The 14,681-nt window shown below is 37.6% G+C and overlaps 2 protein-coding genes across 2 annotated transcripts; both read left to right on the plus strand.

Annotated features, from left to right (window-relative positions):
* Positions 1 to 6,361: 6,361 nt before the first annotated feature.
* LOC129898893 (uncharacterized) lies at positions 6,362 to 9,637 on the plus strand. The gene has a single exon (XM_055973609.1). It carries the CDS (start codon positions 6,362 to 6,364, stop codon positions 9,635 to 9,637), a length of 3,276 nt encoding a protein of 1,091 aa, XP_055829584.1.
* A 223-nt stretch (positions 9,638 to 9,860) lies between these two features.
* Positions 9,861 to 12,977, plus strand: LOC129898895 (uncharacterized). Its single transcript, XM_055973610.1, has one exon. It carries the CDS (start codon positions 9,861 to 9,863, stop codon positions 12,975 to 12,977), a length of 3,117 nt encoding a protein of 1,038 aa, XP_055829585.1.
* The last annotated feature ends 1,704 nt before the right edge of the window (positions 12,978 to 14,681 follow it).

Raw genomic sequence — 14,681 nt, forward strand, 5'->3', positions numbered from 1 at the left:
TTTATGACAAAGTATTAATTATATTTTATGACTTTTTCACCAAATTTTGAATTAAAGCTTGATTAAGTTTGACCAAACCAACGATTGATTTGAAAATATTGACAGATTTGTTTTAGGATTTTTGTTGTTGAAATTTGATATTTACTTTTGAAATTGGGGCTCCTCTTATTGACTATTTTGAGAGAAAAGTCTTACTAAAAAGTGATTTGTTGAATTTCTTGCTAGAGGAGGATTGTTTTGATCTTTATAAAAAAAGACTTCACATCTTCATTTGAGAGGAAGAAAAAAACAGACCGAGAACAAACAGAGAGAAAAGACAACAAACAGACAAAAAAAGAAAGGGGACGAAACACATAAGAAAAACAAAATACATTAGAACACAAGAGAGCGCTTTAACAAAAATACTTAATTGCTTTTAAGTTCTTTCTTTTGCCTCTTTGCTACTTCAACTTGTTTGGATCTCGGATATTGCTACCGCTTTTCATTAACATAAAACTCATATTAACCGGTTAGTACTTTCTTTTCCTATTTTATTGTACTGTCTTTACTTTAGATTCTTACATATTATATCTTGTCAAAATAAATACATGAAGTATCCAGGTTAGTTCCCATTTTCCTCAATATATTAGTTTATTATTTTGAAATATGTTCTTGCTTTGTTTGTTTGCTTTGTTGTAGTAAGATTGTATAATCATGATATATCGCTACATATTTGTATATTGTTTGTATTTTGCTTATGCTTTAAGCAGGATTTGAACTTTAAAGTTCAAGACATGAAGAGTTCGCCTAGACCGGAGATCTGAAATTTTATTACTCTACTTCGAATTTTTTTTATTTTATTTTATGTTACTTTATTTATTTGCTTCTCTATGTGGTTTTGTAATAATTTTGTAAGTAATTCTCTATATAAATAATGAAAATTGGGGAAAATATATGGGGAGGGGATATACTTGCTACTTGCTTTATTTATTTATTTTTTAGTTTATCATAAATTTATATGTGTTTGAATGCATGTGATGTAGTTATACTACTCATTTCCACATGTTTAGGTCCATTTATTCACGATATAAAATTTTATATTTTTACAAGATGTTTACTTTATATATTAAACAATAACAATAAAAATGATCTAAGAATAGTTTGTTAAATATCGTTTATCATCATACATGTTTAAAAATAATTTGTTTATTTTATGTGTTATCTTTGTTTATGAAAAATCTCATTTAATAATTACTTTGATGATATTTCCACATTATGACCTGTACTTTAAGACTAAAATCATGAATATAGTTTCAAATAATAGCTTTATCATATTAGTTATCTAGACATTATATATGTAGGATCTACTAAATCATTTTGAATGTAGTAATAATCATATTTAGATTTAAATGCCATTTTGTGTAGATATTATGTTCATTGGATTTACAATTTTAATTACATCATGTTTAAATATTTTAATTAAAATTTTAACATGCTAGTCATTTGGAAATCATGTGCATGAGATTTTATGTTGAATATGTTGAATATCATATAGCAAATCATGTCTATAGGACTTAATGAATATTTTGGTATTTTTATAGGAATTAAGTTATGCTTATAAGATGTCAAATATTTTCATTATATTGATTCACATAGAAATCATGTCTAATGTAGTGTGTTGTCAATCCATAAATCATACCTATAGTTTTAATAAAATTTAGAAATCATGTCATTAATATCATGTTTAGATCTAATTTAAAGCAATAGTTTGTTAATAAGGTCGTTGATTTTATGTTTGTTAGGACGATGAAAGACCAAATCTTAATTTACTATCCTTGTTATGCATTTAAAACGTGTCATCTAGTTTAATGTTTTGAACTTCCTTTAAATATACATATGAAGTAATAATATGCCTAAAATCTTGCCTCGTTTGAGTTAAATTACCAATCCTCATACTATTTGAATAATTGTTAATTAATCAATTTTATATTAGAACATTCTTTTTATTTAAAATCATATTATTCCATATTTATAAACTTTATCCAAGATTTTCAGCAAAGTAGTAAAAAATGTATTCTAAATATTAGGAAGAATTCACACGAGTTATTGTAGTTATCATGCTTATAGTTTCTGCGCCTTTAATAAATATTTCATCATATTTCTATATTTTAGAAATCATGTTCATAGGTTTAAATAATAATTTCAGCATATCTTTTGATTGTAAATATTTTAAGAACATTGTTTCATGTAGAAATCATACTCATAGATAAAAATTGATTTTGCCGGTTAAAATCATATTCCCTGTAATGTGACGTTATTATGTATAAAAATCATGTCTATAAGATTCTAACAAATATTTATTGTATTATTCCATTTTGAGGCCATGTCTACATTTTTAATAAATTTTCATTTCATTTAGAAACCATATCTATAGTATTTTAATAAATCTTCAGCATGTTATTAACTAACTCATATTAATAGGATTTATAAATACTATTAGTTAATAACTAAAATTATCAAGCATGCCTTCTTTATTACAATCGCCTTTGTAATTAACATTGCCTTCATATATTTAAAATAATGAAATTTATTGTCTATCTTATTCAAGTTTTATATTTTACAATATCTACGTCTGATTATATGCACACACATGATCATGATAACCTTCACAACTTATCTGTGTTTTCAAGCATGTTAATTAATTAATTTAGAGGCTTACTTGAGATTTTATGTGCTAACTGCTTGTCCTATCTATTTTGTTTGACGATGGGTCTAATTAGAACGCCTATATTTTCTTTGGTCTAAAACCTACCTTAATAGTATATCCAATGCCTCTTGGATATTAAGTTGGGTCGATAGACACGCTTTAGGACGTTAGTTATTATTTCTTTTAGATCGCTTTAGGATTATAATAAATAAACTTAAGAGGGGTAGGGGTAATTAGGCCCTTCGGAAATGATGGAAGTTGACCCGAGCAGAAAAATGACAAAAACTTTATATATTTTGTCTTCCGATTAATGAGCCGGCGCTGATCCGAAGAAAAAATAAGAACGTAGATAATTTTATTTCCTGTCGACTTTTAAATATTTTTGTTTGTATATATATTTGGGGTAGCTTAATATTTTAAAACTCAATGATTTTTCGCATCCTTAATCTTTAGAGATTTCACCCAAATTAGATTTACAACATATTATATATTCATATATCTACACTTGCCTATTATCTTATTCATTTTTCTTTCTATTGTGGCTACAAATAAAGTAACCATTGCTAATACTAGACATTTATTTCACTATAAATTAAGTAAGTTATTTATTCAAATGATTTTAAAATATACATTTGTATTTTTTATATATTTTAAGTATATTATTTATTATTTATTTACATAATAAATATATTATTATTAAATTTGGGTCATTCATATATAAGATGTATATATATGACATACCTTATATTTTCACTATTTTTTTTAATTTAATAAAACCTTTCTTCTTAATATTTCTAAAACAAACAAAAATGAATAAATATCCCTAATCATTTTTCTAAAACTAAATTTAAGGACTATCTTCGGATAGGCTCTGAGGGATGCCTAATACCTTCCCCTCGAGTAACTAAAACCCTTACTTAGAATCTCACAGGTTTCACAAATCAAAACAGAGTTTACATTTATAATGGTTTTCCTAATATTTTCCTTAAAATTAGGTGGCGACTCTAAACAAACAATTTCAAAATCAGAGGCATAGCCATTTTTTATGTTGTGAACTATTTCGACCCGCTCGAAAATAGGGTGTGACAGCTTGGCGACTCTGCTGGGGAAACCCCATGCACTTAGCATTTTAGGTTTTAACCTTAGTAAAATTTAGTTTTAGAATTATGGGATATTCATTTTATTACTTGCATTTATTTGCTTTAATTTATTTATTGTGATTTGTTATATTACTTGTTATTTGAAAGGACGCAAGCTAAATCCAAACTTGCGCTCCTTATTTGCTTGAAAAACACTACATGTTATTGCATTTCTTACACTGTCACTTGCATTTTCTATCGAGTCTTTGGCCGTACACAATACACACACTGGTTCACGCGGGGAGTGTCTCACACTCCCCCAAACCTTCTTTTGGATTCTTTAGTTTCAGAGTTTGCACAATAAGATTAGTGTGCCTTCTCGCAAAAATTCAGTTCACTCTTGAATATCTAGGAAAAAATCTTACTCTAGAAAATAGGCCATGATGCATACACCTTAGGCGAGGCGATCCAATGCACCGTCTTCGCAATTAGGAAATCCACCCTTTGTCAAAGGTTATACACCTAACGACATATTTGTTTTGTGAAAGTTGTTATGAATGATCCAAAGAAAAAGAACACATGACGGATTTGGAATAAACATACTTATCATACCCTTACCTTTCTTTCAGATGAATATCAACCAAAACCTCCCAAACATTCAGATGGTTGTTTCGGCCCCCCATACAATACAAAATTGGTGGCAAAACATTCGTAGGGCGCATGGTGTTGAGATCAGAAGGCATTTAGGTGCTTTGTTGTCGCTCATGGGAATTCGAGCCAACAAGATCTTCATTATATTACTGATGGAGTTTTGGGACCCAAGCACTGTGACCTTTAAGTTCTTGGATTTTGAAATCACTCCAACACTAGAGGAATTTAGTATTTTTCTTGAATTACCAATAAGAGGAAGAACACCAATATGTCCATCAACCATAAGTACAGAAGGTTTCCTTGGGTTGTTGGGGCTGCGTGTCTTGCCATCACTAAGGCGTGCAGAAAATGGGAAGGTAAAGTTGGACTATCTTTTCCAAAGATGTGGTCGTCTCGAGAGCTTCGATAAGCACCGAGATGAATTTGCATGCACTCATAGACAATGGATGCATATGAGACCAAGGGTATTTGTGATGGCCTTTTTGGGGGCTATGGTCTTCCCAATGAGGTTTCATTCGATAAATATCAACATTCTGCCAATTGTAATGGAACTTTTTGCGGTACCGCATGACTATTCCTTGGTGCATATAATTCTCGCTGAAGTATTTCGATCATTGTCAGCATGCACAAGGGGGAATAACTTCTTTGGGGGCTGTAATTTATTATTACAGATCTGGGCAATAGAGCACTTCTATCGCCGAGAACCACAAAGGGACTACACAATAGACGCCCGCAATTTGATCCAAAGCCACAATGATCGTCTTAGGTATTGGGACGCACCTATGGGAGAGGAAGAATGGCGTCCGTTTTTGACCAACCTCACAGGAGATTCCATCCACTGGAAGTATTTTGGACGAGAGGATCGGTTTTTGTCAGGACGCAATACCTCTATTTCATTAATCTGGTCGGGCTAGGAGGTATTCAGCCATATGCTCCTCTCCGAGTGTTACGACAATTCGGAGTTGTCCAAGACATACCATTATGGGCAAATATGGCACTACACGAGGATGATCTCACTTTGGTCCCAGCAGGGCGTATAAGGAATTTGCAATTAGAATGGGATCACATGATTACGATAGAGGCAGGAAATGAAAAATGGTGCACGCCAGAATATTATGTGTGGCGTACCACTGTGAGATATTTGGCTCGGCCAAGTACGAAGGGGATTGTGGGTGTTGCGGACAACCAATGGATTAATTGGGTTAAGCAGGGAGTACTCCCTCACATTGAATTCACAACACCAATGTACAATCAAATAATTCCAGGATCGGTAGATCATTTGATACCAATGATCGAAGAAGATCCAGAGGAAGACCCTGAAGAGGATCCAAGTGAAGATCCTGAGGAGCCGGAAGAGGAAGATCCGGAAGAAGATCCAGAAGAGGACCCAGAGGAAGAAGCTCACTCTGAGTATGGTTCGATAGGGTTCGATGAAGAGGTAGGATCGAACCAGATTGACGAACTGTCGGAGTACTATCCAGGGCCCTATTATGATTATGATGATGATGACGATGCTCCAACATGGCCTTAGAGTTTCATTTTTATCATGTGCTTTCTCATCCTTTTGTTCGCCTTATGGCCTCCATGTAATTTCATTTTTTAGATTTCTGCCCATGTACTTCATTACAAAGATCCAAGGCATCTTTGATTAATAAAATTATGTTATTCCAAATCCGAAATGTGTTTAATGGATCATTTATCATCAAATTGATTGCAACATAGGTCATCCTCTAGCAAAAAGAGGCTATGTATAGGACACATTTGAATGTCGTTAACTTGGCATGTACGTGTATTATATACTTGTTGTACTTTTAAATCTTTCCCAAACTAACATACTTTCCTTTTTCTTTCTTTTATTTTATTTTGTTAATCCCTAAAAGAACGTTGATTTGTGTCGACTTGCGAACTGGCTGACTCACGATACAACCTTCGATCAAGGGGAAGGATGACAGGTGGAGAAGAATTTAACGCTGCTGCAAACATAATGATACCAGTAGAAAATCCTGAAAGTTCTCAAAATATAGCCGACATCCAAAATGACGAGAAGATGGCTCACATGGTGCAAGAGCTTGAGATTTTGAGAGAGGAACTACGTCAAGTGCGAGACTTGGCCAAGCTTTCGGCTACTACCTTCCCAAGTTTCAAGATGCCCAGCTACCTCCCTAGAGCTGACCTGCCTCCTACAAATTCTCCAAACATGCCTAAACGTGCTCCTGTTCATGGTCAAGCACCATTAGCTCATCCGTCTGCAATCAGGACTGCTCCTGACCTTCCCACTCAAGACCCCGTCACACCTACCTACCCAGTGACAAACCAGATATTTGGAGCACACACCGTCGCCCCTTATGATTCACAGATCCCACCTGTATATGCTGTTGAGGCCCCTACTTTCACGACACCGGTTAGGGTCAAGGTCCCGCATGAGGTGGACCAATATGCAGAGATGGAGAAGGATGCTCGATTGAAAGAAGATAAGTCAATAGACGCTCAACTTCGAGGTCTAAGAAAGGCGTTGAAAAACCTACAAGTCACTAGGGGAACAGAGAGCCTAGATTATGATGACTTATGTATCCACCCAGATATTGACATGCCGGTAGGATACAAGCCCCCAAAGTTTGACATATTTGATGGAAAGAGCGATCCTCACGCACATCTGAGGGCATACTGTGACAAGTTAGTTGGTGTAGGGAGAAATGAGAAACTAAGAATGAAGTTGTTCATTCGAAGTCTATCTGGAGAAGCGTTGACTTGGTATACACGCCAGGATCCTCGCAAATGGTATAACTGGCAGGAAATGGCTGAGGATTTCATGAATCGCTTCAGATTTAATACTGAAATCACTGCGGACAGGTTCTCATTAGCCAACATACAAAAGAAACCATCGGAGGACTTCCAGGAGTATGCACGACGTTGGAGAACCGAGGCTGCAAGGGTTCAACCACCGCTCGATGAGAGTGAGCTCTCAAAATACTTTATTCGAGCACAAGAAGGTATCTACTTTGACAAGATGATGTCAATGATGGGCCAAAAGTTTGCGGAATTGGTCAAGATGGGAGATTTTATAGAGGAAGGCATCAAATCAGGTAAAATTCAGTCCATGGCTGCATTGCAAGCTGCAAGTAAGGCCATACAATCAGGATCCATTGGTGGCATTAAGAAGAAAAGGGAGGATGTTTCAGTCGTCAATTACCAACATGGAGGACAATCCCACCAATACCCAAACAATCCCCAAATTGTTGCACATACTCCATACACCTCGTATCCAGTATATAATACCCGACCACACTATAATCCACCTCGAGCACCAACATACCAAAGTCCAACAAGACCACATGTCCCACTCCAAGCACCAACCCACCAAAATAGACCAGCATATGTGCCAAGACCACGTCCAAATCTCGAAGCCAGAAATACTCGCACCTACACACCCATTGCTGAACCTTATGCTCAATTGTTTGAAAGGTTAAGGATAGCAGGAGTACTACAGCCAGTTGAGGGAAAACTCCCCGACCCAATCCCGTACAATTTTGATGGAAACAAGCGATGCGCTTACCACTCGGGAATCCAAGGGCATGACACAGAAGATTGTTATGGCTTGAAAAACCAGGTTGAGACGTTGATCAGAAGAAGAATAATAAAATGCACTCCAACACCTCCGAATGTGAACAACAACCCTTTGCCAAATCATGAGAATCGAGAAGTCAACATGATTTCTCTAGAAGAAGAGTACAACTTGGGAGAAACCATCACGCCTGTCTGGAACGCCGAAGAAGCTGCCACTGCATCTCCAGTGCAACCTATTATCACTGTTCAGCTAAAGGAACCTCTTACTGTCCAAACATATCTCCCGAGAGTTGTAGTAACCACTACAGTTGCTAGAAAGGCTGAGTTTGACACCAAAGAAGTCCCATGGGATTATAAAACAAAAGCCAAGGGCAAGATGATTGACACCGCTGTGGCTCAGGGGATGACTAGATCAGGAAGGTGCTATACTCCCGAGAATCTGGATCAAGGAGTTATTGGGAAGGAGCCGAATCCCAAGAAGAATGTTACGGATGCTGAAGTCACAGAATTTTGGAGAAAGATGCAGCCGAAAGACTATTCAGTCGAGGAGCAACTGAAGAAGACATCGGCTCATATATCCATAATGTCTTTGCTAATGAGTTCTGAGGCTCATAGGAATGCTTTGATGGAGGTGTTAAATGGGGTTTGCATTCCAAAAGAGACCGCAAGTGAAACCTTAGCTGCAACAATTGGACAAGTGTTGGAATCTAACAAAATCTCTTTCCATGATAATGAGCTACCAACGGAAGGGACTGGACACAACAAAGCACTTCATATCGCGATCAAATGTCGTGATAAGATTGTGACCCGAGTTCTGATTGATGGCGGTTCTGGATGTAACATCTGCCCTTTCACAACTCTGAGAGTTTTAGGCTTGAATATGGGAGATATAGAGGAAAGTCGTGTAAAGGTTAGAGCTTTTGATGGAGCACAGAGAAGCGTCATTGGAGAAATCCATCTCACATTGCAAGTGGGACCAGCAGAATTCCCTATTTTATTTCAAGTGATGGATGTGTCATCAAACTACAACCTGTTGCTGGGAAGACCATGGGTCCATATGGCAAAAGCAGTTCCTTCAACTCTTCATCAATGTGTAAAGTTTGAGTGGGGTCACACAGAAGTTACTGTTCATGGGGAGCTCAATCACCCCATCTATTCTGTCAATTCTGTTCCAGTAACTGAGGAATTAGATGGAGCCACTTTTCACACTTTAGAAATCATGCAAGCTGTGAGGATTGACGAGAAGTTAGAGTCGGTTGGTGTGAAATTGTCAGGGGCAACGAAGATGGCCGCAGCAGAGATGTTGAAATACGGGTATCAGCCTAAGACAGGACTTGGACCCAGGGCCAATGGCATAGTTGAACCCATCCAGCTGAAGCATCAGAAAGGTACCACTGGACTCGGATATGGATCTACATCGGGACGAGTCCACAACAGGGGATCCATTAAGACAACGTTTGTACCAGAGCAAGTTCCGATTCTAGATCACGCATCTAACGATGATATAGTGGAAGGAATAGGAAATTTGTTTGTGGCCATGATTGGAGAAGAGGAAGAGATAGATCTCCGCAAATTGAGCATCCGTGATTCCAAGCCTGGAGAAAGCTTGCAGAATTGGACCGTCAGTCCTTCCCTGTTTCGACAAGAGTCCTGGTAGTGTGGAACGTAGTTTTGTATTTTTAAATTTGAATGATCAAAGCTGAGGCTTGTATCATGCTTGATCTTTGTTTTTGGTTGCTTTTTCTAAAAAGCTAGAACGCTTTTAAATAAAAGTCTTTAATTTCTTTAAAAAATTATCTCATTATTTCTACCTACTTATTTATTTTTACTCGTCTTTTATACGTTTCAGCATTCATATTAAAAATCCTAGTTCAACGGTTATGATATGTAATGAATCCATCGAGCAAAGTGAAAAGAATGAACACGATCAAGAAGAATATGATGAAAGCATGATGCCTGAAAATCTACCACAGGAGATCGAGAAGTTTGAAAGTCAGGAGAAACCTAATATAGATGAAACAGAGGTTGTCAATTTAGGAGATGAGGAAACTGTGAAGGAAACCCGAATTAGCATACATTTGGAGGCCGAAAGAAAGAAGGAGTTAATAGAATTGCTTAGGCAACATGTCGACATATTTGCTTGGTCTTATGACGATATGCCAGGGTTATGCACCGATATCGTTTCACATAGACTACCAATTGATCCCACCTGCCTACCCATTAAACAAAAGACAAGAAAGTTCAAGCCAGACTTGAGTCTAAGGATCAAAGAAGAGGTAACCAAGCAGATTGAGGCGAACATTGTGAGGGTCACAAATTACCCCACTTGGTTGGCAAATATAGTACCAGTGCCAAAAAAGGATGGAAAGATCAGAATATGTGTGGACTATCGAGATCTCAACAGAGCTAGTCCTAAGGATGATTTCCCTCTCCCAAATATCCATATACTCATTGACAATTGTGCAAAACATGAATTGCAATCATTTGTCGATTGTTTCGCAGGATATCACCAGATATTGATGAATGAAGACGATGCAGAAAAGACAGCATTTATCACTCCATGGGGGGTGTATTGCTATAGAGTAATGCCATTTGGCCTAAAAAATGCTGGTGCAACCTATATGAGGGCCATGACCACCCTCTTTCATGATATGATCCACAAGGAGATTGAAGTATATGTGGACGATATCATTATCAAATCCAAAAGGAGTTTGGACCACCTATATGATTTGCGAAAATTCTTTGAGAGGTTGCGAAAGTATAATCTAAAATTAAATCCAGCAAAGTGTGCATTTGGAGTACCTGCAGGAAAACTGTTAGGATTCATTATTAGCAGGAGAGGCATAGAGTTGGACCCCTCTAAGATCAAAGCAATTCAAGAATTACCTCCCCCGAAGACCAGGAAGGACGTGATGAGTTTCTTGGGAAGGCTTAACTACATCAGTCGGTTCATAGCACAATCCACAGTAATTTGTGAACCCATTTTCAAATTACTTAAGAAGGATGCTGCCACAAAATGGACGGAGGGATGTCAAAGGGCTTTCGACAAAATCAAAGAATATTTGTCCAACCCGCCAGTATTAGTCCCACCTGAGCCTGGGAGGCCGTTGCTACTATACTTATCTGTCATGGATAATGCATTTGGATGCGTATTGGGACAACATGATCAGACAGGTAGAAGAGAGCAAGCCATTTACTACTTGAGCAAGAAGTTCACACCGTATGAGGCAAGATATACCTCGTTGGAACAAACATGTTGTGCTTTGACTTGGATCGCGCAGAAATTTAGGCATTACCTGTCTGCATACACCACGTACTTAATCTCAAGATTGGATCCACTCAAGTACATCTTTCAGAAACCAATGCCTACAGGTAAATTGGCAAAATGGCAAATTTTGTTGAGCGAGTTCGACATTGTGTACGTGACACAGAAGGCCATCAAAGGACAAGCCTTGGCTGACCACCTCGCAGAAAATCCAGTAGATCAAGATTATGAGCCTCTAAAAACTTACTTCCCTGATGAAGAAGTATTATTTGTAGGAGAAGACGTATCAGAACGATACGATGGTTGGAGGATGTTTTTTGATGGAGCATCAAATTCCAATGGAGTTGGAATAGGAGCGGTTTTAATTTCAGAAAAGGGTCAATATTACCCAATTTCAGCCAAGATTAGGTTTGATTGCACCAATAACATGGCAGAGTATGAAGCTTGTATTCTCGGACTTAGAATGGCCATAGACATGAACGTCAAAGAGCTTTTGGTCATAGGTGATTCTGATTTATTGGTTCATCAGGTGCAAGGAGAATGGGCTGCTAAGAATGTGAAGATCCTTCCTTATTTGCATTGCCTAAAGGAGTTGAGTAGGAGATTCACAAAGATTGACTTCAAACATGTCCCTCGAGCTCAAAATGAATTTGCCGATGCTTTGGCAACAATATCCTCAATGATTCAACATCCGGACAAGAATTACATCGACCCTATTGAAGTAAAGTTATATGATCGACATGCATGTTGTTTTCATGTTGATGAGGAATTGGATGGAAGACCATGGTACTATGACATCAAGAGATTGATAGAAGTACGAGAATATCCCAAAAATGCCACCAGCAAGCAAAAAGGGACTCTGAGAAGGATGGCCAATCATTTCTTTCTTAATGGAGAAATTTTGTATAGGAGGACTCCAGATTTAGGATTGCTAAGATGTGTTGACGCCAAGGAAGCGACGAGACTTTTAGAAGAAATACATGCAGGAACATGTGGACCTCATATGAATGGGTTCACTCTGGCTAAGAAGATCTTAAGAGCTGGATATTTTTGGATGACCATGGAGAGAGATAGCATTCGATACGTGCAGAAGTGTCATCAATGCCAAGTGCATGGAGATTTTATACGAGTTCCACCAAATGAGCTCAATGTTATGGGTTCCCCATGGCCATTTTCTGCTTGGGGCATGGATGTAATTGGACCCATAGAGCCTCCTGCATCAAATGGACATCGTTTCATCCTTGTGGCTATCGATTATTTTACAAAATGGGTCGAAGCTTCGACATATAAGGCAGTAACTAAGAAAGTCGTGGCAGATTTTGTTCGTAACAATATCATTTGTCGATTCGGGATTCCAGAATCAATTATAACAGATAATGCGGCAAATCTCAACAGCGATCTTATGAAGGAAATTTGTGAGCGATTCAAGATTACTCATCGAAATTCCACGACTTATCGGCCACAGATGAATGGAGCAGTTGAAGCAGCAAACAAGAACATCAAGAAGATTTTGAGGAAAATAGTGGATGGTCACAGACAATGGCATGAGAAGTTACCATATGCTCTGCTCGGTTATCGTACCACAATCAGAACTTCCACTGGGGTAACTCCTTATATGTTGGTTTATGGTTCAGAAGCAGTAATACCTGCTGAAGTGGAAATACCATCTTTAAGGATTATTCAAGAGGTCGGTTTAGATGATGCAGAATGGATTCGCAGCAGGATTGAATAGTTGATGCTCATTGATGAGAAAAGAATGGATGCAGTTTGTCATGGTCAACTTTACCAAAACAGAATGGCCAAAGCATTTAACAAGAAGGTCAAGCCTCGACAGTTCACACCAGGACAATTAGTATTGAAGAAGATATTTCCTCACCAAGGAGAAGCTAAAGGAAAATTTGCACCAAACTGGCAAGGTCCTTACATGGTTCATAGAGTATTATCTGGAGGAGCAGTAATCTTGGCAGAAATGGACGGTACAGTGAGCACGAAGCCAATCAACTCAGACTCCATCAAGAAGTACTACATCTGAAGACATCAAGACTAGCTTTCATTTTTTTTTACTCTTACATTCCATGTAAACAGAACTACGTCTCGACCTGACTTCCCACGGTGGGGTACATAGGCAGCCCACATCGGGTTCGGTCCTCTTTTAGAAAATCCAAAAACATCATTTCCATGTATTTAGAACTACGCTCGACCTGACTTCCCTCGGCGGGATACGTAGGCAATCCTTGTCGGATTCGGTCCCTTTATAGTTTAACTTTTCTATTGTACTCGAACTACGTCACAAGACAAGACTACAAGAAAGATTACATTTGGATATGGAGAAGCATGATGGACTCCAAATCATGTCATAACCTTAAGATGATCCAGGATTACTCTCTCTCTCTCTCTCTCTATATATATATATATATATATATATGATGATATACTCTTTTGTCTAAAAATAAACTACTATTTTTATTTATTTATTTTTATTCATTTGTTTTCTTATTTATTTATATTTTAAAAAAAAATGCTTTTCTACTATTCCACCTACTAAGTCTCTAGGTTAAGATACTACGGACGGACTATAGAGGTATTGGAGGTTCCCAGTGACGAGGCCTGAATCAGCGAGTCGATACAAATCAACATCCCCTCCCAAACTAAAATTTTCTTTGAGCGCAGGAAAACAGAAGATCGAGGAAGACAACCTCAAGTCTAGAGGATGACTGTAGACGCCATTCGACTTCTCAAAATCATAAGCCAAAATATTCTTCCCTTACTTTATTTATCAGAAATACTTTATACTTCGATGTGCTGTCTAACGGATTTCCCTTTAAATCTTTGCAGGTACGATCGAGATCCGGATCAAAATACTGAAGACAAGGGGGGCCCATATGATAAATAGGATAGTTTACTTTTGTCAAATATAACTCCATCAATTGGAGCTTATCTTCTAACCTCGTCAACAACTCCTCCGTCGGAGAATATCGTCTAACTGCGTCAAACAAGCTCCCTCGATTGGAGAACGCCATCTAACACCATTCAAAACTCTGCTGACCGGAGGCTGTATATATCCACCGAATATTGTATATAGCGAACATCATTCAAACTCCGTCGTCTGAAGACTGTATATAACAAATATCGTCCAAACTTCGACGTCTGGAGGCTGTATATACCAAATAGTCCAAATTCTACCATTTGGAGGTTGCACATAGCAAACCCTATCAAACTCCTTCGATCAGGAGCATGCATACTACAACGTCGTACATTTACAGTTAAATTTACATTACCAGTTTTACACCGCCGGATACAGGCGTTACTTTACAATCTCTACACCGCCAGATACAGGCGTTACTTTACAAGTTTTACATCGCCGGATACAGGCGTTACTTTACAAGTTTTACATCGCCGGATACAGGCGTTACATTTACAAGTTTCACACCGCCGG

The sequence above is a fragment of the Solanum dulcamara genome, chromosome 8 (assembly GCF_947179165.1).
Source record: "Solanum dulcamara chromosome 8, daSolDulc1.2, whole genome shotgun sequence".
In the NCBI taxonomy this organism is placed as follows: domain Eukaryota; kingdom Viridiplantae; phylum Streptophyta; class Magnoliopsida; order Solanales; family Solanaceae; genus Solanum; species Solanum dulcamara.

Excerpts from the sequence above, each read along its gene's own strand:
- LOC129898893 (XM_055973609.1), top strand. The coding sequence starts at position 6,362 with ATGACAGGTGGAGAAGAATTTAACGCTGCTGCAAACATAATGATACCA.
- LOC129898895 (XM_055973610.1), top strand. The coding sequence starts at position 9,861 with ATGATATGTAATGAATCCATCGAGCAAAGTGAAAAGAATGAACACGAT.